General features: G+C 40.5%; 1 protein-coding gene across 18 annotated transcripts in view; it reads left to right on the forward strand.

The window, feature by feature from the left end:
- Positions 1-23239, forward strand: part of ANKS1A (ankyrin repeat and sterile alpha motif domain containing 1A) — a 116465-nt gene that overhangs the window by 70766 nt on the left and 22460 nt on the right. For all 18 annotated transcript variants that reach the window (XM_035123322.3, XM_035123327.3, XM_088674212.1 and 15 more), the window contains one exon: positions 5140-5246. In XM_035123322.3, coding sequence (XP_034979213.2) covers positions 5140-5246 — 107 coding nt within the window. The remainder of the gene's footprint in view (positions 1-5139; positions 5247-23239) is intronic.

A 23239-nucleotide genomic window follows, 5' to 3' on the forward strand; every position in this document is an offset into this window, starting at 1 on the left:
CTTCCTTTTCCCTCCACACATTGGGGTTCATAGCTGCCAAGTTATCCCTTTTTTTAAAGGGATTTTCCCTTATGCTTAATAGGCTTCCTCACGAGAAAAGGGAAAACTTGGCAGCTATGTTGGGGTTATATGTCAAAGGGTCTCTTATAGATGTCCCTTGTCTCGGTTCTTGTACCAGACTGAGGTAACCAACCTTTAAATTTAAAAGGCTTGGGGTCTTCTTGCAGAGCCTTTGGCAGAGGTTGTAGACCTTTCTTTCCTTTGGGATGTGTGGATGCCCTGTTCAATATAAACTGCTACTGCCAAGATGGGATTCTAAAGCTTTACAAAGAGTGAGCATTCTGTCCCAATAGAAATGTGCTCGTTGATCCTTGTCCATGAACATTTTCACTAGCACCACTGATTAAGAAATCTATTAAAAGGGCAACACATCCTCAGAAACGTATCTTTAAAAGGGGTCTGCTACATGAAAACAAAAGCATTTGTTTTTCTGCAACAACCTCGGCCTCAGGCCTCTATTTGCAATATAAGGTTTGTATACTTTCCATCTGGTGTTAATCCACTTAATATTCTTACCCTTCTACTTGAGAAAATACTGTGTTGGAGCAAAATGGCTTCATGGCATAAAATAACCCTCTCTTTGATGCAGTTTTCTTGCAGGAGGGGATTCCCTTGGCATGGAGAGGTTGTATATAATGTGCTGGTTTTACAGTGATTTCATCCGTCATTTTATTACCCAAAGCCAGAGAAGAATGAGTGGCCACTGCAACGTCAGTTTGCTTACATAAGTCTTGTTGCATTAGAGAGAATTTGGTAGCTAGTTAAACAGTATAGCTAAAATGTGCTGTATTTTGCTGCACAAAAGCTCATTGCAATTTGCATCCAGTTCATTATTTTAAACACTGTAGTAAAGCTGACAGTATTATTTAGTGCAGTGAGTTAATACCTATTGTTCTTTTCGAGGATTGGCAATTGGTACCAATGTTCTCCTTTTGGTACAGATTGGTACAGACTAATGGTTTCCCAAACCACTGACTAGGATCCACTAGTGGCCTCAGTGCCACGGCCTTTCCAAGGCCTCCTCACATGCCTGCCCCACCCCCTAGCCATGCCACTGCATTTTGGTTGGACCAGTGCCAGCACCCATGCTGAGTACAAGTGATTGAGAAGCAGAAGTACAGTGAGGGAAGAGGGAATGAATGTCTCCCTCCTCCGAGGAGAAAGAGCCAGAGGGAGGTGTTGAAGGAAATGAGAAACTAAGATAAAATTTTGTTGTTAATAAATATTAATAATAAATAAAATGGGAATAGAAAGGAAAGGGATATTTTAAAAAGGAGAGCTGTTATAGGAGGGATGAATGAAAGAGGACCAGGGAGGAGGGATACAAGAAACTGGCATGCTGAGGTAGGGGTGGGGTTAAGGTCCAGTTGAGTGTGAAAGCAGAATGGGAGAAAAGAAATTGCAGGACATGACTAAAAATAGAGGCATGTGGAGGTGAGAAGGGGAAAAATATAGGTAAAAGAATAAGTCTCCTTCACTCAGAGCCTCTGGATCAGCAATTTCTACCTAAAATGAGGAGGCTGTCACAATACCTCAAGAGCAAATGTCTGTGCTTAGCTATGAGCTATGAAACTCCTCACCACAATTAAAATGCTGTGACAAATAATTTTGAAATTTCCAAAGATGGATTATATATTTGTAGAAAATTATGTCAGTAATTGCCACCTGATTATGCCAAACTGCCTCTACCTGCCACCATTTTGAGATGGGTTCTGCCCCTGCCCCACCATTTTGTAACTGGTGAACCTCAGTAATTTTCAGCTATCTGAAGCAGGCCCTGGGGGTGGAAAGTTGGAGAACCGCTGGTCTAGCCTTTTCTTGGTGGCTGTAGTTGATATGCTTTCAGTTTAGCACTCATGTTTGCATTAAATGCATTTTTTAATGCAGACTATGTATCAATATACTGTCTGTTTATGTCTAGGCACATGCCCAAAATAAATGAATGGTTTCTCCAGTAGCCATTGTCTTATAGTGATGTACAAACATGAAGGTACAGCGATTATCAAGGTCATTTTGCCTTGCAGCCAGAGTTGCAATCCTGTTATAATAAACTGCTACCAAATCCAAGGTGCTCAGGGTTGAACTAATGTAGTAGCCTTCCTGGTGGCCAAAATGTTTTGGTGCTGCCTGAGTGAGCTGTCCCTAGTTAAACACACAGGGTAGGGTTCTATGCAAGGGTTTCTGCTTGGGCAACAGGGCTTTCCCCACAGCATCTCCAAAATTGGCTTGGGGTGGATGGGGGAACCCCCAGAACAGTGCATGAGGAGGGAGGATAATTTCATTTGGCAAACTAGTTTCAACTGGCAAATTGTAGCTTAACTCTCTTTTGCTATGCTATGCAAATGGAAAACGCTTCAGACTTAAGTGGCAAACTATGAGACTATGTTGGCTATTTTCATCAGTTTCATAACATAAACAATTTATTCAGACTCTCAAACTTGAAATGGAGTTATGTTTTGATTTTGACTTTATATTCCAATAGTTAGGTGTTGGAAACTATACATATTACTAAAATGCTGCTTAGGGCCTTTGGATATATTCTGGCTCTGGTTTTCGAACATCCAAGCTAAAAACTTTCAGGGCCCTTGTACACTGCTGCTCCCAAATAATTACGAAAGAGTTTAGTAACTTGACTTCTTCATCCCCCCCCCAATGGCAATTCTGTTTCCCAGTTGCCTTCGGTGTAATAATTACAGTATCAGATCAGATCTGTGGAGGCAAAGCATCTTTAATAATCCAAGACGAAGCAAATGCTTCATGCAAGCATATGGAATCTACAGAGAAAGCCGGTGTAGTATGTTTGTTTCCAATTGCTCTGACTCCCTTCAGTCATGCTTACCTTTCAGTATCTGAAAATCTCAGCTCACATCTGATAAATTAATCCCCACATACTGTATCTGTTTTATGCTGAAAAACCACACCACGTGGCTCAGGGTAATCAAATAAATTTTGAAATTGCAATTTGAATATTGCAAAGCTGCCGTCTTATTTCTCTCTCCCTTGCCAGCTTCTGTTCTGAAACCTGATCACTGCTTTTGCTGGGAGGGGTGTGAGCATGAGGAGAGGGGAGGGAACAGCCAGTGAGAGAGCGAGAGACATTGCAAGTGTGGAGCTCTCTGCCTTTAGACAAAGCAGTCTGCTGCAGCTCTCCGAAAGGGACACATGCTTGCCTGGGAAAATACCAGAGTCCTTTTGCCTGCTTATGGAGTAGAAAGGAACCAGCCCTGGATAAGGAAAGAATCTCTGGCCAGCAAGAGCCTGCTGCTTGGAATCTGGGGATATAGATGCTGTCCCTTTGCCCAGGCTTTGTCAGAGAAGGGAGGAGGAAATCTTTTGTGAGTGCTGCATCCCTGGTGCTGCAGTATGCATTAAGAAGGCTGGCCAGCTCCCGAGCACTCATTAACACTGACTTGCTTAACAGAGGATCTTTTCTGAAGGCCAGTGTAACAGGATCTCTAACCCCTCGATTCTTCAGATAATAGCCAGCACTGCATTGTGTAGGCAGTCTGGAAAGAAAGGGGTGGAGGCTAGTTTAGGATGTTCAGAACTTCTGATAACCACAGGGTTCAAAGACTGCAACCCTGGTGTCTTCATCAATATTTTGCAAATGCCCTTCAGTGACGGACATGCTAGGAAGACTGAGAAAATTCTGCGTGACTTGCATAGCAATTCCTCTGAGGACTGCAAAGACGTGGGCTCTGAACTTTCCTTGCTTTATCAAATATGACCAGTACTGCACAGGGAAAGTAACAAGTTCCTAGACTCTCGTCTGATGTGTGAAGGGAAGAAGAGGCGTTTCATATAGCTTCTACGGGGCTCTTGGAAGAATTTATTTCTGACTAACCGGCTGAAAGGAGGTGCCAGGACATATCTAACCCTATCTGCTGTGGAGAAAAGGGGAGGGGGCGTGTTCATCTTGCTTGGCTTTCCTCACCCCCTAAGATGCTTTGTTCTGAAAGCTGTTCGTTATCTCAGTAAGGAATTTGAAGGTAGTACTTGCCTTTAGTGGAAGAAAATGAAGGATGGGCAAATACAAGTCAACAAAGAACTGGCAGGAGCAGGCATGTTGGGTGGAAAATGAGCTGCCCATTTATCTTTTTGCTCAGACTGGATGCTCCGGTATACTTATTTGTTCCAGTCTAGGTGTTGACTCTGGTTCCCAGCCCACATCAGTCAATACCGGCTGTCAGGATGTCATGCATCTGGATAGGTGATAAAATGACAGTGGCAGGACTTCCAAGCTCAGGCTTTTTGTCCCTCATGCTTCCACTCCTTATAATAAAATAACAAAGAAAAGCCTGTACCATGGTTTGCCTATTCCGGGACTGTTGGGGGAAAAAAAGTATAAATCTTTATTCTTCTACTGCAGTTTGTGTTTTTTTGTTTTTGTTTTTATTTGTCTTGCATGTCTTCCTTTGGACAGCTGTTCACTAATCTGGCTGCTGCTGCTTTTCTGAACACCCATCATGTCTGTTTGTCTCTCTCAGCTGCATGAAGATGTATTTTCTCTCTAACTGCTTTGCACCTCCAGTGCTAACAGTCTTCCTTACTGGCCTGTTGTACAAGGTAATGCATCTGAAGTTGCATGGATGCGAGCATCTGCTGGGCTGTGTTTATTTGTGAGCTGGCCCTCTCTTGTCTCTCGTGCCTGTAGCCTTGGCTTGGAATAATGCCTTGGAAAGTTTTCAGCCCCCTCAGATGAAACAAGGAGCTGCCCCTGGAGTCTTGTGAGGTTTGGGATGCTTTTGCCTGGCAAGGAGCACACTTGAGCCAGAAAATCAGTGCATGTGATGCCTTGGCCCCAGGAATGGTTCTAAACAGCTTGGATTCAGAGTTTGTTTGAGTATAACCGGGAGACCAATTAACACTCTAGTTTGAACAGGACAGAAGCTTATTGTTCATGGTTTGTGTACAGAAGAGGAACTGTCTGTCAGCTAATTGTTGTACTCTGGCCTTGCTTTGGCTTCTTTATGGTAATGACTATGATGTGGCAATGCCACCTGTCTTCCTCAGAGTGCCGCTGCTACCGCCTTAATGGGTTTTCCTTTTTCAAGCGTCTGCCGATTCCTCTCTCGTCAGGTTCACGGATGCTGGAGCAGAGTGTTGGGGAGTGGCTGGAGTCCATCGGCTTACAGCAGTATGAGAGCAAACTGCTTCTCAATGGCTTTGATGATGTTCGCTTCCTGGTAAGTAGCTTTGTTGGAAAAAGTTGCAAGGTTTTATCGGGACTTGCAGAGCTTACCTTTTGGAAAGCAAATTAAAACTTGTTTTGTACAATACAGATATATATTTGCATTATTTGGATCTTAGATAAAGCAGTTTATGCAGTACTGTCAGATCAAATTAAACACATGAAAGGCAAGGCTGAATTCTTTTGATTTTTCTGGATGAGTACGGACATAGCACAAAACAACATTTTTTTTGGGGGGGGGAGTTCAGGTTCTCCTATGAATTCATAAAAATCACAAACTCATAGAAAGAATATCAAGAAAGCTTTTCTAGATGAAGGGTTAAACTGAAGCTGTGTTGACACCCGGGTAGTAGATTAGTCGTACTTTGAGAGTTGAGCTACCAGCCTCAGATGGAAATGAATGACAGAAAAATGTTTGAATTCTTTCTGTAGTTGTTAACTCCTTGAACAACTTGCAGGCTAGAGATTATGTTGCTGGAATGATTGCATATGAATGTATATTTGGGGGCTTGTTTAAATGCTGATGCTTCAGCTGGTGAAGATGCATTCTATACTAAGTATTGCAGAAGCAAACTCCTGTGCTTTCCTCTCTAACCCATTTCACATATGTAGGATGGATCTCAACTATTTTTTGTTTGTTTTTTGTTTAAGAACCCGTTCCCAATACTTCCTGATATCTATGGAAGGACAGTTCAAAACAGAATAAGCTTTGGCCATTCTGCTTAAATTACATAATAGGTGTAGTACCCTTGCCTTAGCTTCTTAAAGCACAACATTGTTTATGCAATCATTGTTGCTGAACATTAGTTGGCCCTGTCAGCACTTAGCTAAATTAGGCTCAATCATTCATCAGCACTAGGAAGGAATAGATCCTTACCAAGGGGATCCTTGCTGAGTTTGAATTATTAACATGCCAACTTCCTTTGAGAAGTGGTTTTATGGAAGAAGCAAAGGTTCAGCATCCTAAAATGATGGGTTATTCCCTTTTGGTCCATTTTAATAGAAAATGTAAACCACACATTTGCAAATCCTTAATCACTGTAGACTTTTTAGTCAGCCTCCACCTTCCTAAAGACAGATTTTGAATTGCTTAAAAAAGCTTGAGCATAGGAATGTGTCTCTGTTCACTTTGCTGATTTTTCAGGAAAGGTCAGTATCTAATCTCAGAATTACCTGCAGGTCCAGAGTTTGAAAACTGGTCAGATATCCCTTCCTGAACATGTTAAAACACTAGCCGCGCAAAACAAGTAAAATTTCTTTTGAAATGGAAACAACTCAAATCTTTTAGCTATCAAAGTGGACTAGGCTTTAGTCTTTCACAAAATCTTGTTAGGGTTAACCACTTCAGGTAGTGCTTTTCTTAAATAATCAGAGTAGTGTTTATTTGTTTACTTAAAGGTGTACCCTTTCACTAAGAGTTAGATTTAGGAAGATTAACAAAATATTAACTGTTTACAGTTAATGACTGTTCTGTAAGTGGTGGATGACTGGAAATAGTAACACCTATACATTGTGTGACAAATTGTTGGTATCATTCATACTGTCAAGGGGAAAGTATGTAGGGGACAACTTATTTATAATTGCTCCTTCTAAGCCTCTTACATACATTTAAAAATTAAATTTCCTCTATTTCAGACTTAAGACCACACCTGTCTTTATTGGGACTCCATTATTGCTGCCACCTTGAATTTTTAGGACGTTATACTTTATATTTTACAAAGCAGGAAAATGAAATAAAAGGAACATGGATACATTTGCCAGGCATTTTCCTTAGAAACAATGACTGTCACAATGCCCATATCCAGTAGTTTCAAAAGAAAGAGAACCAATTCAACTAGTATCTTACCATCTTAGCCCCATCCAGTGCAAATGATTAGATAACTTTCTCCAGCATATTTTAGATACCTCTTCTGAAATAATAACGTGGTGATATATTCCTGTCTTAATGAATGTTGGCAGGCATAAATACATGTTAAATATTTTAATAAACAAAGCACTGTTAAGTGTATGGTTTATTAATATTTGGCAGTTAACATGCTACTTTTTAAACTCCTGGCTGCAGAAGAAAGTAATATATTGTATTACCATATTAGTTCTGTTAAGAAGTGCTCCAAGCTCTCTGCTATTCTGCATTTCCTTTTTAAGGATCTTTCTGAAGTGGGAAGTTTTGAACCCAAATACTTGATGCAGCTTATCTCACCCAAAGGCAGATTCTTGCATAGTTGTTCATGAGGTTACATAGCTGAATAAGAATGGGGTGTCAGGTGTACCTTTTGCGCACATTAGGAACCATGTACTTGTGTGACCATTTTTCTTGCTGCAGTGCTTTTTATTACAGAATAATCAATTTCAGAAAATAGAAAAGTGACATGAGAAACTTCCCTAAGCCCTTTTCATACCCATAATTACTTTCAATACCCTGGACAGCTCCCATATAGTACAAGGCATATAACCCCAAATAAAGGGCTGTGTAATACTTTGGTCATGACAGAAAAATGGATGTTGGTTACATTCTTTCGTTGGGATATTTTGAGTTACAAACGCTCTCCTTCTGGTTTTGGTAGAAGAAGTGTAAGGATCACAACTGTTTCTTTGTGCAGCAAGAGTAGCATGTTTGCATGCTGCACTTCGTTTAAAGTGATCTCTTTCTCAAGGATTGTAAGATTAAAATTTTATGGTATGATCCCTCTGTGCAAGTTTCTGCATTTCTTGGAAGCAATAGAACTTAGACTGAAAATGATACGTTTCGCTTTAGAGTTTTAATTGAGTTCCATGGATGGCTAGTTCAACCAATATATGTATATAAAGGACATCATTCTAATTCTGATTTTCATTTATAGTATTTTTTTGTCTTTAAGGAACACATTTCAGGGATTGAATCCCAGCAACTCTGTTCTCTGCACCCCAGAGCAGTTTGATGTTCACAAGAAAGCCTAACATTGCTGCTGCACCTATTTTAAAGTGGTTGGGGTAGTCCATTTTTTCTTTCATAGTGATGCCTTGAAGGGTATATTTTTCAATAACAGCTTAGTTCATAATTCTTCCATTATCTGTTACAATATATACATGCTTAACAGATTTAAGTTTTAGCCAAATAAGAAAGTAAAGAATAATAAATGCTACCCACCTTATTTTCCTCATCAGTGTTAGTAGTTTTCACATCTGGCTTTTGGTTTTCATAACTGAATTAAGCTGCAACAAAAGGAGTTCACTTTTGAAAGTCAGTTTCTTCTTCCTAGTACAGAATCCTGAGATGCATGTTACCTACATAGATGTTCATAGTCCAAAACTACTTATTAGATTTCACAAAGGGTTCAGACAGCATAAGCCACTTGGGACAGAATTCTCTAGAAAAATCTGTTCCCTCATTTCATATTTTGCCAACACAGATTTTTCAGATTTTTGTTAAACTGAATAATGCGTTTGTGAGCTTATATGGTTCTTAAGGATTGGCATAGATCAAAAGGGTTGCATTAAATCTCACTGTCACAGAGGCTAGCAACGCATGTTAGGTAATGGGTTGCACTTTGCCAGATAGACTATTAGGCTAATTGCTTTAGCAATAATAAAAATTAAGTTGGGATTTTTAAAAGTAGAACGCACGCTGAATTATGTGAGATTCTGGGTTGAACTATCCAAGATACTGCACTTTTTTTTTTACTGCTTAGAACTATATCGAAAGCTCAGCAATGGGACAACCTTCTGTTGTAAATTTTCAAAGAAAAGCAGGACAAGTGCTTGAAATAATATGTCCTGCTTTATGGAAGAAGGTAAATTAAGTGACACACACACACACACACACCTTCCTGATGCTGTCCACTTGTGTTTTTCTAATTAAAAAAAAAAGCATCAGAATAAGCTTTCTTCAGACAGGATCAAATATGGCATTGAACGTAATATTAGTGTGAAATGCATTTTGCCAGAGCTGGACAAATGCTGTTTTTGTTCTGTTTAAAGTTCCTACTTTATTGGCTTCCTCGTGAATATACTCAAATTAAGAGTTATGCATCTGCTGTGGGGGGAAACGGTTTCCAAAATAAGTGTTGATATGGTGGTTGAGAAAAGATGTCATGTTGTGAACGCTATAGCTACCACATGTAAATAATATTTCATTTTTAGTTAGGATGTTGGGCGTATGATAGACAAGCGGGGACTCACAATCATGCATGGTGTGTGTAGTAGGAAGTGGTGTGATTAGATTCTGGGGGAAGGTGAAACAGTAGGCTTCCTCTGTCCTCCTGTTTGGAAGAAGTACCTTTGCAAACTCTTCCAGGACCTGGAAGTTGCCATTTCTTCCTCAGCCATCACAACTTCCTTCCTTAGAAACCAAATAGCATGTAGGCACTAGCCCTGGCTGCTGACACCTGGGATCTACACTGGACTGAAGGAAGCATGGCTGTGGAACCTTCTGGTTTCTGTAGAAACTTACTTTGAACACTTCCATTTTAGATACGGAACAGGTCGGTCATAGCATATTACTCCAATACTGTTTGAACAGGTCGGTCATAGCATATTACTCCAATACTGCTTGATAGGCCCTGGTTGTATGTTCCCTTCCAGGCTTGATTCAAGGTGTGCCTATTTCTGTTATGTGTCAGTTTAACACGCATTCAAAATTAAGTTTGTTTCATCCCTTTTCTGCTGATTTTTTAAAAAGACTGCAGCAGAATTTTGCATTTGAATTGCATGCATTTCTGTATGCATTTTCCCTATGTGAGAGATGCGGGTGGTGCTGTGGTCTAAACTACAGAGCCTAGGGCTTGCCGATCAGAAGGCCGGCAGTTTGAATTCCCACGACGGAGTGAGCTCCCGTTGCTCAGTCCCAGCTCCTGCCCACCTAGCAGTTCGAAAGCACGTCAAAGTGCAAGTAGATAAATAGGAAGGTAAACGGCATTTCCATGTGCTGCTCTGCTTCACCAGAAGCGGCTTAGTCATGCTGGCCACATGACCCAGAAACTGTCTGTGGACAAACGCCGGCTCCCTTGGCCTATAGAGCAAGATGAGCGCCACAACCCCAGAGTCGTCCGTGACTGGACCTAACAGTTAGGGATACCTTTACCTTTACCCTTTCCCTATGTAAGCTTTACCTTCATACTATATACATTTTGTATGCTTTTCTATGCATTTCACCCTAGATAATTCATTTTTTAACAAGTGACATACAGTTTGGAAGAGAATAGCCGCAGAGCATTAGAACTGGAATCTGCCTACATTTTTCTGTGAAAAGTCACTACTCCCGAAATGACATATTTTGTTTGGGTAGAGACAGTAATGGAATTCAGATTCTTTCATTTTCTAGCTTAGTGCTGTTAGCTGCTAAGCAATGCTACATGCAGTTGTTTGATAACAGGAAGTTGCAAGATTAGGCTGCATTAATTCAGTAACATGTCACTATTGCTGATCATTGATTTAATGGACAGCCTGAGGCAGCCTCTTTACAAGTTGTATATTGGGATACAGTTTAATGATTATACTAATATAGTTTTTTAAAAATAAAATAAAATATGAAATATTATTTTCCTTGCTTTTCAGTCAGAGGTTATCCCTCCTCCCCCACCCCCAAAACTGTAGCATTGTCCTTATTATGCAATCTAGCTGTAGTATGGTGATTAGAGAATTGGAATTTAAACTGGGTGTTTTGAGAAGAAAATTAGAGGGAAACAATGTGTGCTGCCTTTAGCTTCTTGGGGGAAAGACAGGCTGTAAATGTAGTTAATAGTGGTAATAGCTGAAATTATAATCTTAAATTAGGATCTAGTTCAGTGTGCATGGTGGAGGCTTTTTGTATAGCAATGCACTCCTTAAAGCCAAGTGAAAAAATAAAAACCTTCATGGGTAGAGAATGTTTGGCACTGTTTTTGGTTATTAGAAACAGGTAACAGCTGCTATTTGAGTTTACCAAAATCAGCATACTAGAAACAGTTCTGAGATCATGATGGGAGGGGTAATATGTACATCCCAACACATCTTTTTGTAGATACATTATTATTATTTTTACTTTTTGCTTCTTCCCCTTTCTGCTACTGAACTTCCCATAAAAGTGTGGCATGCAACCGACAGTGATTCAATGAGACTTTTGTCAGAAGCAAATCTGTTCTTCTCATGTAGTGTGCCCTAGGCTCCTCTGGCTTCATTTTTTAATTGGAGAAATGAGGTAAAAATTGAGGGCATTAAAGCACGGGATGTTTGCAAATAATTTGAAGTTCTGACATTAATTTGACTAAATGCAATTTACTGTCAAGTCTGAATAGCCTGCAGTGATCGTTACCAGGCTCACTTGTTCATGGTATTCCCCCATTTCTTACATTCAGTAGTAGAATTTAGAGCCATAGAAACACTGGATGCAATAGCATAAATGCCTGCCCCATCTTGTCTAAATTAAATGTGCAGCGTCTGTGTAGAGAGCAATAATCTAAGACTATTTACCTTCTACCAGCGAGAGAGCATGGCTTCTATAGAGAGATCTCGATTAATTTGTGTACAACCCATTCCTTAATATCCAAAATCAGGGCAAAACTACATAATTTTCACTGAATAAAATTGTTTTCTCCCTTAAGCCATTTGCCCTGATAAGAGAAGCATGGGTGTGTTTCACAAAGGGGAAACCAGCAGCTTTGGTGGTGGGGAAATACTGCTGTTTACAGAAGTTTAATAAAAAGTTTACTAAGTGGCTTGTGCATTTTCATTGTCCCATAAAATTTCCCTGTCCTTTTTCAGCATATTATCCAAAAACCTGTCAGGTAGAAGTGAAATCATATAATGTATGTTACCAGGTTAGCCTGAAGCCTAAGACTTTTCCTATATTAGCAATGATACATGTTTCACAGAAGTAATCTGCTTTTCAACCAGAACTGATCCTGTTTTGAATTAAATATATACTACTGACTCTTAACCTTCTTGCATTTCTTAGGCCTCATGACTGTGTCTGCCTTCTCATAATAGAAATATGCGAACCAAAATCTGCTGAGAAACAATGTGTTGGAATAGACTGTTTGTGGTTATTTGTGGGATTTTTCTCATTTAACAGCTGCCACTGCTCCAATCCCATACTACACAATTAGCTGCTTTTAAAACTCAAGTATGTTTAAAAAAGGGACGCGGGTGGCGCTGTGGGTTAAACCACAGAGCCTAGGGCTTGCCGATCAGAAGGTTGGCGGTTCGAATCCCCACGATGGGGTGAGCTCCCGTTGCCTGGTCCCAGCTCCTGCCAACCTAGCAGTTCGAAAGCACGTCAAAGTGCAAGTAGATAAATAGGTACTGGTACTGTGGGAAGGTAAACGCCGTTTCCATGTACTGCTCTGGTTCGCCAGAAGCGGCTTTGTCATGCTGGCCACATGACCTGGAAGCTGTACGCTGGCTCCCTTGGCCAATAATGCAAGATGAGTGCCGCAACCCCAGAGTCGGTCACGACTGGACCTAATGGTCAGGGGTCCCTTTACCTTTATGTTTAAAAAAAGAACAGTTTGAAACGAGGGTACAATAATTCTAACTAACTACCGGTATTGGTCATGCCCAAGTCCTAAGGCATGCATACAGATCATGCCCAAGTCCTAACTAACTATTGGTCATGCCCAAGTCCTAAGGCATGCATACAGATCATGGCCAATGCATTTTTTAAAATACTTGAATTCTTTGAATTAATCAATAATTGGCTGTCTCTTAGTGCAGACCCAGGTCATTGAGCCTGAGCTTCCACAGCCACCGCCTGTCGTGCACCACCATTGGCAGGATTGGCAGCAAAAGCAGCTTGTTCTATGCTTGTGATGTCTTATTCTCTTGCTACTTATGCTGCTTTAAATGTGCATTTTGTTTGACTTCCTTTAGTAATGTTTTCTTTTGAAATATTAGATAATATTTTTGTTAACTCTGATGCATTAGATGTGCGTTCTGTAGTTTACCTCCTTTGAAATGTTTTATTTTGAAATCTTTAAGATAATATTTTTGTTTCCTTTTATTCTGTATTGCTTTATTTGACATTTTAATGTAGGTTGTAAACTGCTTTGAGGGTTTTTTCTTTAAAATGCAAAGCAGTATAGAAATGAAATAAATAACAACAACAATATTTGCAGAGGTAACTTGTATACAAGAGAATGTTATGCTTTAGCTGCATTCTGAAAAAGTAGAAGTTATTGTGGACATGTCTCTGCATGCTGGTTTTATATATTCCTTACACTTCCTTTCCATCTTAGTTTTTTACTGTCCCTGCTATAGAAATAAGAAATACTCCTCTTCTGAAACATAATATGCTATATTTAAGGCACAACCATATGTAGTCTCTGGGGAAATAGTTTTGCCCTCGCAGTAGATTATTTCCCATATGAGAAGCATATGTGTGTTAATAGTTCCCTGTTCCAAGATATCCCAAGGCCAATAACAAATGCTTTCTTTCTCATTTCCTTCCTACTGATATGTAGCTTGAAAGTTCTGAAGACTCACACTTGGAAGGAACAATTTGTGTTAAAGGGTTATCAATTGACCACTCGTTAGTTAAAAAAAAAAAACAGCACTTGGAGGCATGACTAAAATTCACAAACCCACAATAAATCTGAATCAGTATGGTTGTTTCATTTCTGCTCGAAATATTTTGTAACATTGGCAAAGCTACAATGGTGATCAACTAAGGATTGTCATATGTCACTGGTGTAAATGAAGGGTAAAAAAAAAATTAACTGTCACTTTACAAGCATTTGTTTGCCCCAAAGCTTCTGATGAATCAAATATAAACTTTCAACTGTCAGCTACGGTCCACTTCACAATTTTCATGCTTACAATATCTCAGGATCCTAGCAACTAGGGTTCATGTTAGTTAAACTGCATTTAGGAGGGGAGGCAAGGAGGACATACTAGGAATGAAAGTATTGCTTCTCATGGTTATGGGAAATGACTTGTACTCAAATTCTGTTCTTATTTTTTTGTTTTACTTGACTCACTACAATGCTCTGTCCGCTGATACTTGATCCTACCCTATCCACTTCCTCTTCTGTCCCCTCCAACCCACTATGCACCCTCAAAATTAGCTCTATAGGTTTGAGGAACCCTCCAGAGCAGATTTTGGGGGCTCATGGGGGAGGAGAGGAAATGTAAGTCCCAGTACAAACCAGAAGGAATGATGGGAGATTTCCACAATTGTAGTGGCATAGGGAGATGATAAAACCAGTTTTGCATGAATGGAATGGGAAAGGTTTCAATATCCACTTAGGAGGAAAGGAGTGGCAGATGACGTGCCTAATACTTTGAACTTACAGATAGGGGTATACATTGCAAATTGTAGTTCCAATAGTCTCCTATTGCTATCGTTTCTTAATACACTTTTGAAATTTACAAGAATTGAATTATTTAATACTAAGAAGTCATGCTCCCTGAAAGATAAATACTATTTTATTGAAGGAGGAGCCTCTCTGTGGGACACAGGTGTATAGGCTGGATGGCATGGGGAAAGCTTGGCGTTGTTATTAAAATTTATATACCACCCTTCAGCACAAGATCTCAGGGCGGGTCACATTTCCAAATGTTTGCTTTGATTTGGTTGTAGAAAAATAGAGATGTTATGGTCTGAGCTGTACATCCAGCAACATTAGACACTGGATCAGTTCAAGGGGTATTAAGGCAGTCATAAAGCAGTACTTTTCACAAAATGCAATTATGGCCACCTCTACTGATCTCCCCATTTGCATTGTGCAATGCAGGGGGCTGTTGAGTACTGTATATTCTAGGGAATGTTTTCAGGAGCATTAATCATTTCCAGTAGATGTGGCCACTAATGCTCTAAGATACCAAGGTTCCATGATAGACTCACAGGAGTACAGAATAACCAATATGGGAGAGATTCCTCAAGAGGGGGATGCTCGAAAACCAGATTATAAGGCACTGAGGCAAAATAAGTTAAGTATCATAATTTGAGGAGTCAAATGCATACTGAACAGCTGACATCTATGTTGGTTGATTGAACACTAATCCCATAATTCACACTGTAACGCACACTGCAGAAATATTTTCAGCATTAAATTTACCCAAATCCCCAAACATTCCATGTACTGCATCACAATAAGAAAGACGAGTGGCTGTTATTTTTAATTAGTATGTAACTTCCTTTCAAATGCACACACAAGTTTTTAGTAATTTATGCTGGTCTCTATGTGGTGATATTTTATAGCTATCTTCTCTTAAGGTAGGCTGCAATTTGCTAATATGCAAAAGTTTGAATTTGAATTTAATTGAGCCAACTAAGAAACAAAAATGTTCTGGTTGAAGCTACATTGCCATTACAGCATAAGATGTTTGATTTTGTTTTAAGGTACATAGCTAGATTTCTTGAGCAGCAGATGTTTTGACAGATTTCCACAGTTGTAATCTTGCTGTTTCTGTTTAGTATTGCTTAGCAACTTGGAGTTTTTGGTTCAGCAGTGCCCTTGGCTTGAGGGTATGTTAGGTAGAAAACTACTGAATAACAATGAAACATCTTCCTTTTGAAGGTTTTATTTTTAAAGTCGGGTGACTCCAGTAGTTCTCACCCCATACCTGATACAGCATTGTGGAAATATTCAGTGACCTTGTAAGCACAGTTAGTCAGTGGTTTGGACTACGTACTCCCAAGAGGCAAGCATGCGCTTGGTTTCATTTTATAGAACACTCTGCATTCCTATTCACATCTAGTTAATTCACTAATTACAGGTAGTTAGCCGTGTTGGTCTGACGTTATCGAAACGAAATAAAAAAATCATTCCAGTAGCACACTGTATCTGAAGAAGTGTGCATGCACACAAAAGCTCATACCAATGACAAACTTAGTTGGTCTCTAAGGTGCTACTGGAAGGAATTTTTTTAAATTCACTAATGACTGGGAAAACAGAAGTTTAAAAATACCACATTGATAAAGGGTGATATTCACCATAGTGCTAAGGAGATCATTCCAGCAGCACAAGTATTTTCACGTTTGATTGAATGATTCTTCTCCTCACCCTATGTTCTCCCAACTCCCCAAAGCAAATTTGGTGAGGACATAGGGGGACATGGGAAGAGCAGAGGGGGCAACAGGTTCATTGAATGTGGCACAAAGCATTTTTCTCATCTTCAGAAGTTTCTGATCATTCTTTTTTCTAATTCCATAATGGTTCCATTAGTAAAGCGTATGGGGAGAGACGTTCGGGGACAGTTCATGTTAATGTTGTGGGTTTTAGACCCACACACCGATCACCATGCATGCAGTAGAGCCTGTGATATGGCTATACACATGTACCGAGAATCCCAGTCCCAACTTCACCTAAAAAAAGAAAGAGGTGAAACTATTATGGAAACCAAGTATACCATGGACACAATTGTAAGCATATGATATCTACCTCACTTGTTACTGTTTTGTATACTTGGTGATAGGTACACAGGCAACTTCCAGATTCCCCAATGTGTTAGTAGTCCTTGCTTCTGTTGTGATGCGAGTTACTGCACAGTATTACTCATTTTGTTGGAGTACCACTTTATTGCTTATACAACACATTAGCAGCATATTGATGTCATTTGGTTCTATTTCACTGAATTTGGTAACTTCCCCCCAAGCATAAGCTTCTTGATTGTTCTCTGTTCCATTTTGCTTTATTCTGATACCAATTTAGCTTCAGGGATAGCATGTTCAAGATCAATTTGACACAATGACCTCATTCAGAGATAATGCTAGGGTTCCCATATTTCAAACAGTGAAAATCCGGACAGAAAAGTTGTTGAGCTTTTCTGATAAATTCACAACAACAAAAAGTTTTGGAGCCATTTTTAAGGAAAAATGCCCCAAACGACACTGCTGACATGGGTTGCCATATGTCTGGATTTCCCTGGACATTTTTGCGATTTCCACCCAGTCACTGCTTCCAACCTCAGTATTCTGGATATGTTGGGGAAATTCCAGACATACGGCAACCAGACATATGGCAACCCTAATAATGATAAACATGAACAATCTTGAGCCAGCATCAGGATCATGCCCATCTATTTCCTGCTACCGTCAAGGTGCTAGGAGCTGATTAGAAGCTTTTGCTTCCAAATCTAACTGCATAACTGGTGGTTATGTCCCATCAACGATTGTGTTCTGCAACAATCCAACTTCAAACCTGCGTTTTATGAAGATGGCTTGTTTTAACAACACATAGGTAATATTAACCGCAGTTTAGAGTTTGGATTAGTGAAAATGGAAATGAAAGCTTCTGATCTTCAGTTTGAGACCATGCTGGGAATGGGGAGTGTGTTAACCCATGGCCCACCCAGAGTTGTTCACATAATGCTAAATCACAGTTTGGCATTGCATCCAAAAGAGGCCAAAGTCTATAAACTGTATGTCCGTGAATGTGGTTTGAAATATTCTTGTATTGCTGAAATGAAACTAGGGCAGAACTTTATATCTATCTTGCAAATAAGTTTGCGAACATTATCCTATCATAAACTTTACTAGTTTGCTTATAGGATGCAGAGCGTTGCATCCCTGCTTTAGCCTGTGGAAGAATGAATTTTGGTTTCTACTGGATGCAGAAGAGGAATGAAGCATTCAGCCTGTCTTACAGCAGCCTGTCCACTCACCTGCGTTCATTCCTTCTCACCTATTGCTACCAGATGAATGCATAAATATAAGGCTGCTTTAAAGCAAGAAAACGGCATATTTAGTATAAAGGTAAAAAAGTTCCTTAAGAGCACTAACATTTTGGGCTAAATTTCTAACAGTGTGATAACTGTTGTAAGCAAATGACCTTGCATAGTAAAAGGTAAAGGGGCCCCTGACCATTAGGTCAAGTCGTGACCGACTCTGGGGTTGCAGCGCTCATCTCGTGTTATTGGCCGAGGGAGCCGGCGTACAGCTTCCAGGTCATGTGGGCAGCATGACAAAGCCGCTACTGGCGAACCAGAGCAGGTACCTATTTATCTCCTTGCACTTTGACGTGCTTTTGAACTGCTAGGTTGGCAGGAGCTGGGACCGAACAATGGGAGCTCACCCCGTTGTAGGGATTCGAACCGCCGACCTTCTGATCAGCAAGCCCTAGACTCTGTGGTTTAATCCACAGTGCTACCTGCGTCCCTGACCTTGCATAGTAGGTAGGCATAAAAATGGGTACTCATTTCTTTAGAAGGGGAGGGGCATACTATTTGTCCTGTCTTAGGATGGGGGAAGTTGCCTGATGCCATCATTATATATCTTTAGGCACCAAACAAAAGTATTCCTCTATAACCAGGCCCTTGACATTTGGGTTGCAAACATTTTTATCTGTACATAGCAATACAAATAAAAGCATAAGAAAAGAAAGAGCAAACATATCATAGGGAAATGATAATAAAAACAATAACCCAAATTGTACAAAATGACGCCTGGTATGCAAAATAACAGAAGTAGCAGCAGGAATGAGTAGAGGTACCAAAGAAAAGGAACCAAAGCATACCAAATCAAAGCATAGCTGTCAAGTTCTCCCTTTTAAAAAAAAAGGAAATTCCTTTATGCTGAATAGGCTTCCTCAGGGCCGGCTCTACGTAGACCCCCGGTGGCGCAGGGCACCATGGCGCCGGCCCGCCAGGAGGGCGCCGCGAGCTGCGCCCTCCCGCTGGCCGGCCGGTCAACTGCGCGCGGCGCCCACCTGCCCACCACGCTGGGAAACGGGGCGGGAGGGCGCCGGAGAGATCGCACTGTGCCTGCCCGTCCGTCCGCCGCGCAGCAGCGCCGCGCCCACCCGCCCACCAAGCTGGGAAACGGGGCGGAAGGGCGCCGGAGAGATCCAACGCACCATGGCGCCAGGGGCGCTTAAGATGGCCCTGGGCTTCCTCGCAAGAAAAGGGAAAACTTGACAGCTATGAATCAAAGAGCAGTTCATCTAGGTGAAAACCAAACCATCGACAAAGACAGACTTGAGATGTTTTCACCAAGTCTGGCTGCATTTGGGGAGCTGAGCTTTGGGGTACTGATAGCAAGGGATAGATCTCTTAAATTGTTCAGAATATAGCTGAATGAAAGGTCATGATAGCATTCTAACATTGTAAAGTAAGAGTGTCAAAACACCCTTAGATTGATTAATAGTAATGTTTTTTTAAACAACAGACACCCAGATAGAACAGCCCATAACACTTTGTACTACTTTGGTTCACATGATTGCATTAAGAGATTTCCTGCTAGGTTTTGTCTGTCTCCAATCCATCTTGTTATCAAAAGCTTGTAAGGAAGGACCACCTAGTGAACACTTCCCTCTGCTTTTAAATGTGCATCTCCTTCAGAACCAATTAAGTAAAAATGCCTCTTGCCTCCCCTATGGATTTTCTACCTGTGTGTTCAGTTCTGCCTGCTTATCAGAGAAGCTAAAATAGTCTTTGCCATTTAGTCCCGCAGAGCCATGTTGGGCTCTAAAAAGCAGAGTGGAGTTCTCATAGGCAGCCTTAGGGAAGTGCCAGCTCTCTGCTCAGGTTGGAAGAGGGGGGCCTTTTTCAGCAATGGAAGATGGACGTTTCTCTTGGGGGGGGGCACAATTCAGCAGGGCCAAAGGCATAAGCCTGTAATGATTTCCTGAATATTATGCTGTGCATGCTAAGTACTTTTAGAATGGGGATTCATAGGATATATGAATACAGGGGTAGTCGTGGGAAGAGGAATCTCCATAAGATGCGCATATTTAAATACCACTCAATGGTTCTTGGATCTATGATGAGAGAAGTAGCCCTGAAAAATCCTCCCATCAAATTTTTGATTGTGGAAATTATTATTCTCTCTCCCACTGTGCCCTGAACATGAGCCCGTCCTGCCCTGCAGCCTCTGCTCCTAAAATATTAGTGAAATGGGGCAGAGACACTGCTGATCCCAGAGCAAGTGCCTATTCAAATGGAGCTCTCAAAGCTGCTACTGCTAAAAGATGTCACTTTCTGAGGTCTAAGTAAAACTAGTCTGGGTGGATCATAATGCTTAGACCTTAATTGCTGTGATAGTCTTTGTTTTGTGTGTGAGTGGGATGGGTGGGTGTTTTGGATCAGGTGTGCCCCCCAGATGTTGTTGGACTCTAACTTTCCTTAGTGGTAAGAGATGGTGGGTACTGGAGTCAAAGTACACCAGGAGGGTCACATGTTCCCCACCCCTGCTGTAGAGTAAAGCCTCTGAAGTATCTGCCTTATCCATCCAGACAGCAATGCACTTCTTTCAAAATACCCACCTGTTTTCCCCGGTGCCAAAGGCTAATTCCCATTGCTGCTGTAAGCTGGTGGTGCATAGGTGTGCTTCATTTTGCTTTAATGTGGAGAAGTCTCACACAGAGATTCAAGATGAGAATCAGCAATGTCTGCAGTACTGATTACAAGAGCACAAGCTAACATTGTACAGTGGTACCTCGGTTTAAGTACACAATTGGTTCCAGAAGTCTGTACTTGACCTGAAGCGTACTTAACCTGAAGCGAACTTTCCAATTGAAAGTAATGGAAAGTGGATTAGTCCGTTCCAGGCGAGTCCGCAAAGTACTTAAACTGAAAGTACTCAAACCCAAGCGTACTTAAACTGAGGTATGACTGTATAAGGGAAACCGTAGGCCAAAACAGTAGTTTTAATGTAACAAGACCTGCATTACAAGGTCTCATTTAAAGCAGTATTTTGAAAAATGATGACCTAAATCAGGGGTTGTCAACCTAGTCCCTACTGCCCACTAGTGGGCGTTTCAGGATTCTAGGTGGGCAGTAGAGGGTTCCACGGCACAAGCTGAATCCTCCTTCCATCAAGCACTGGTGGGCAGTAAGAAAATTTTACCATCAAGAGAGATGCATTAGTAGGCGGTAGGTATAAAAAGGTTGACTACCCCTGACCTAAATGTCTTAGCCTTCTGCTCTGTAACCTACCTATATATGTGCATTCACCAAGCCTGGTAGTGGCACATACATGTGGAATAAGCATGAGACTATATGGATTGACTGTACTGCACTGTCTTCCACATAAGCAGTTTTTGCTTAGCGTACAACATTGTCTTCCCTATATAGTTGGTATAGTGTTCTTTCGGTATTTTGAAAGCACCTTTCAGTAGAACACATTCTGATGCACCCCTTGTCTTGTTTGGAAACTGGAAGCAATTTCTTTTTGGACCTCCATTTGGGGTCTTATGACACCTCTGTGGAGATTGACCTGAGAGGTTTCTGAGTCATCTGGTGCTCCATACCACCTCAAAGACAATCAAGTTGGGCTTTGAAATTTTTCTCATGTGTATCAGTATGCTGATATTTCAGTCTTTAGAGAGTCACAGAAGTTTTACTGCTGCTTTACTCTTTAAAAGGATGGGTGGAAACAGCTGCCATCAACTCTTTCTCTTCTGTACTTGAGCACAGTTGGAAAGGTACTGGCTTCCACCATAGCATTTATTATTTTTAAAGTAATCCTTCCTGTTTATCAAAATCTCAAAGGTTTGATCAACATAATGTTGCAATCCCTATAAACTTCTTTCACCAAGATATATATTTTCTGACTGCTTATGTTGGCAGTTCAACAAATTCAAGACGTGTCAATTTTCTGTGTTGCCCTTTAACAAAATATCACTATACTTTGCCCTTTAAAAAACCACAATGACTCAAATGAAATTAATTGTTGTAACGGGGTGCACATATATTGGAGGCCTAGGTTATCTTTCTTTCTTTCTTTCTTTCTTTCTCTTTCTTTCTTTCTTTCTTTCTTTCTTTCTTTCTTTCTTTCTTATTTCATAAAACTGAGCAGACCGTGCCTTGAGTGCCTTGCAATGAAACATACCGTACATTATAATTAGTAATTATAAGCTGTGTGCATGGCACCAGAACAGGCAGCCTCTGAGCATGGTCAGGTAAACATCTCTGGACATAAACAGGGGGTTGTATCCAATGCTAGTCACACTCAGAGCTGGATACAGCCCAGACTCCCTTGCATCCTCTCCCTGAAAGAAGTACCGTAGTCAAGAAGTGACCTGCATTGTACAAGGGAAGGAAACCCATGGGCCTGCACTGAGTGCAATAAAACTTACTCTGCTTGCACAACCTGTGCTACCAGACTTCTGATACAACAAATTTTAGTATTTATACCCACCCATCTGGCTGGGTTGCCCCAGCCACTCTGGGCAGTTTCCAACACACACAAAAACATAATAAAAGTCAAACAATAATGTTTAGCATTAATAATAATAAATAAAGCATCAAACATTAATAACTGGCAAGGTTTTTGTTAAGGAGTGTGGTGGCCATTGAAAGGGGAGGGAGCATATATATATATATATATATATATATATATATATATATATATATATATAATCACCTTGCAAAAAATGAGAGAAATTAATCATGGCGTTGTCTGTGTGGTACAAGTGTGGTACACTAAGTAATATGATGAACCTATGCAGCCTATGGTACCAGACTTCCTCCATGAACAATTGCAAAGCAATGTCTACAAAGGTGCTTTTAGAAAACCACAAACTGCAGCACTTGGATGATTGAAGTGTGTATACAGCCTGTGTAAACATGAGCGAGTCACTGAAAAGGGCACTATGTGCACCCATTGAAATGGACATTTCATTGAGTTCAGAAGGATTTATTTGCCTGTGAGATGTACTAAATGAGTGATGTATGGGTATAATTGGTGATACTTCAGATCAAAACATGCAGGCAGGTTTTGTGTTTTAGAAAATGGCTGTAGCTGCTGTTCATCATGTTAATGTTTACTAACTCAAAATGGAGCAAATATTGAGCTTTTGGGTGCAAATGAAGTTATTGTATTGAGATTACAAAATGCCCTTTATTTCATAGGATTATTTTACGGCAAAAGAGCTAACCATGGAAATTACTACATTTAGACAAAATACCAGTTGTCCTTTTACCAAAATATGTGACATTTTTGCAGATTCAATGGTTAATGCAGCTCAATGAAAATACAGAAAAGGCATTGCAGAAATATTTTTGATATAGCCATGTAAAAATTCTCCATTAAACAATATCCACAGCAAACAAAGCAAGCAAAAGAAGAATCTTGTGCTGTGTTTACTCTATGCT

Source organism: Zootoca vivipara, chromosome 7 (genome assembly GCF_965207765.1).
Source record: "Zootoca vivipara chromosome 7, rZooViv2.hap1.1, whole genome shotgun sequence".
In the NCBI taxonomy this organism is placed as follows: Eukaryota; Metazoa; Chordata; class Lepidosauria; order Squamata; family Lacertidae; genus Zootoca; species Zootoca vivipara.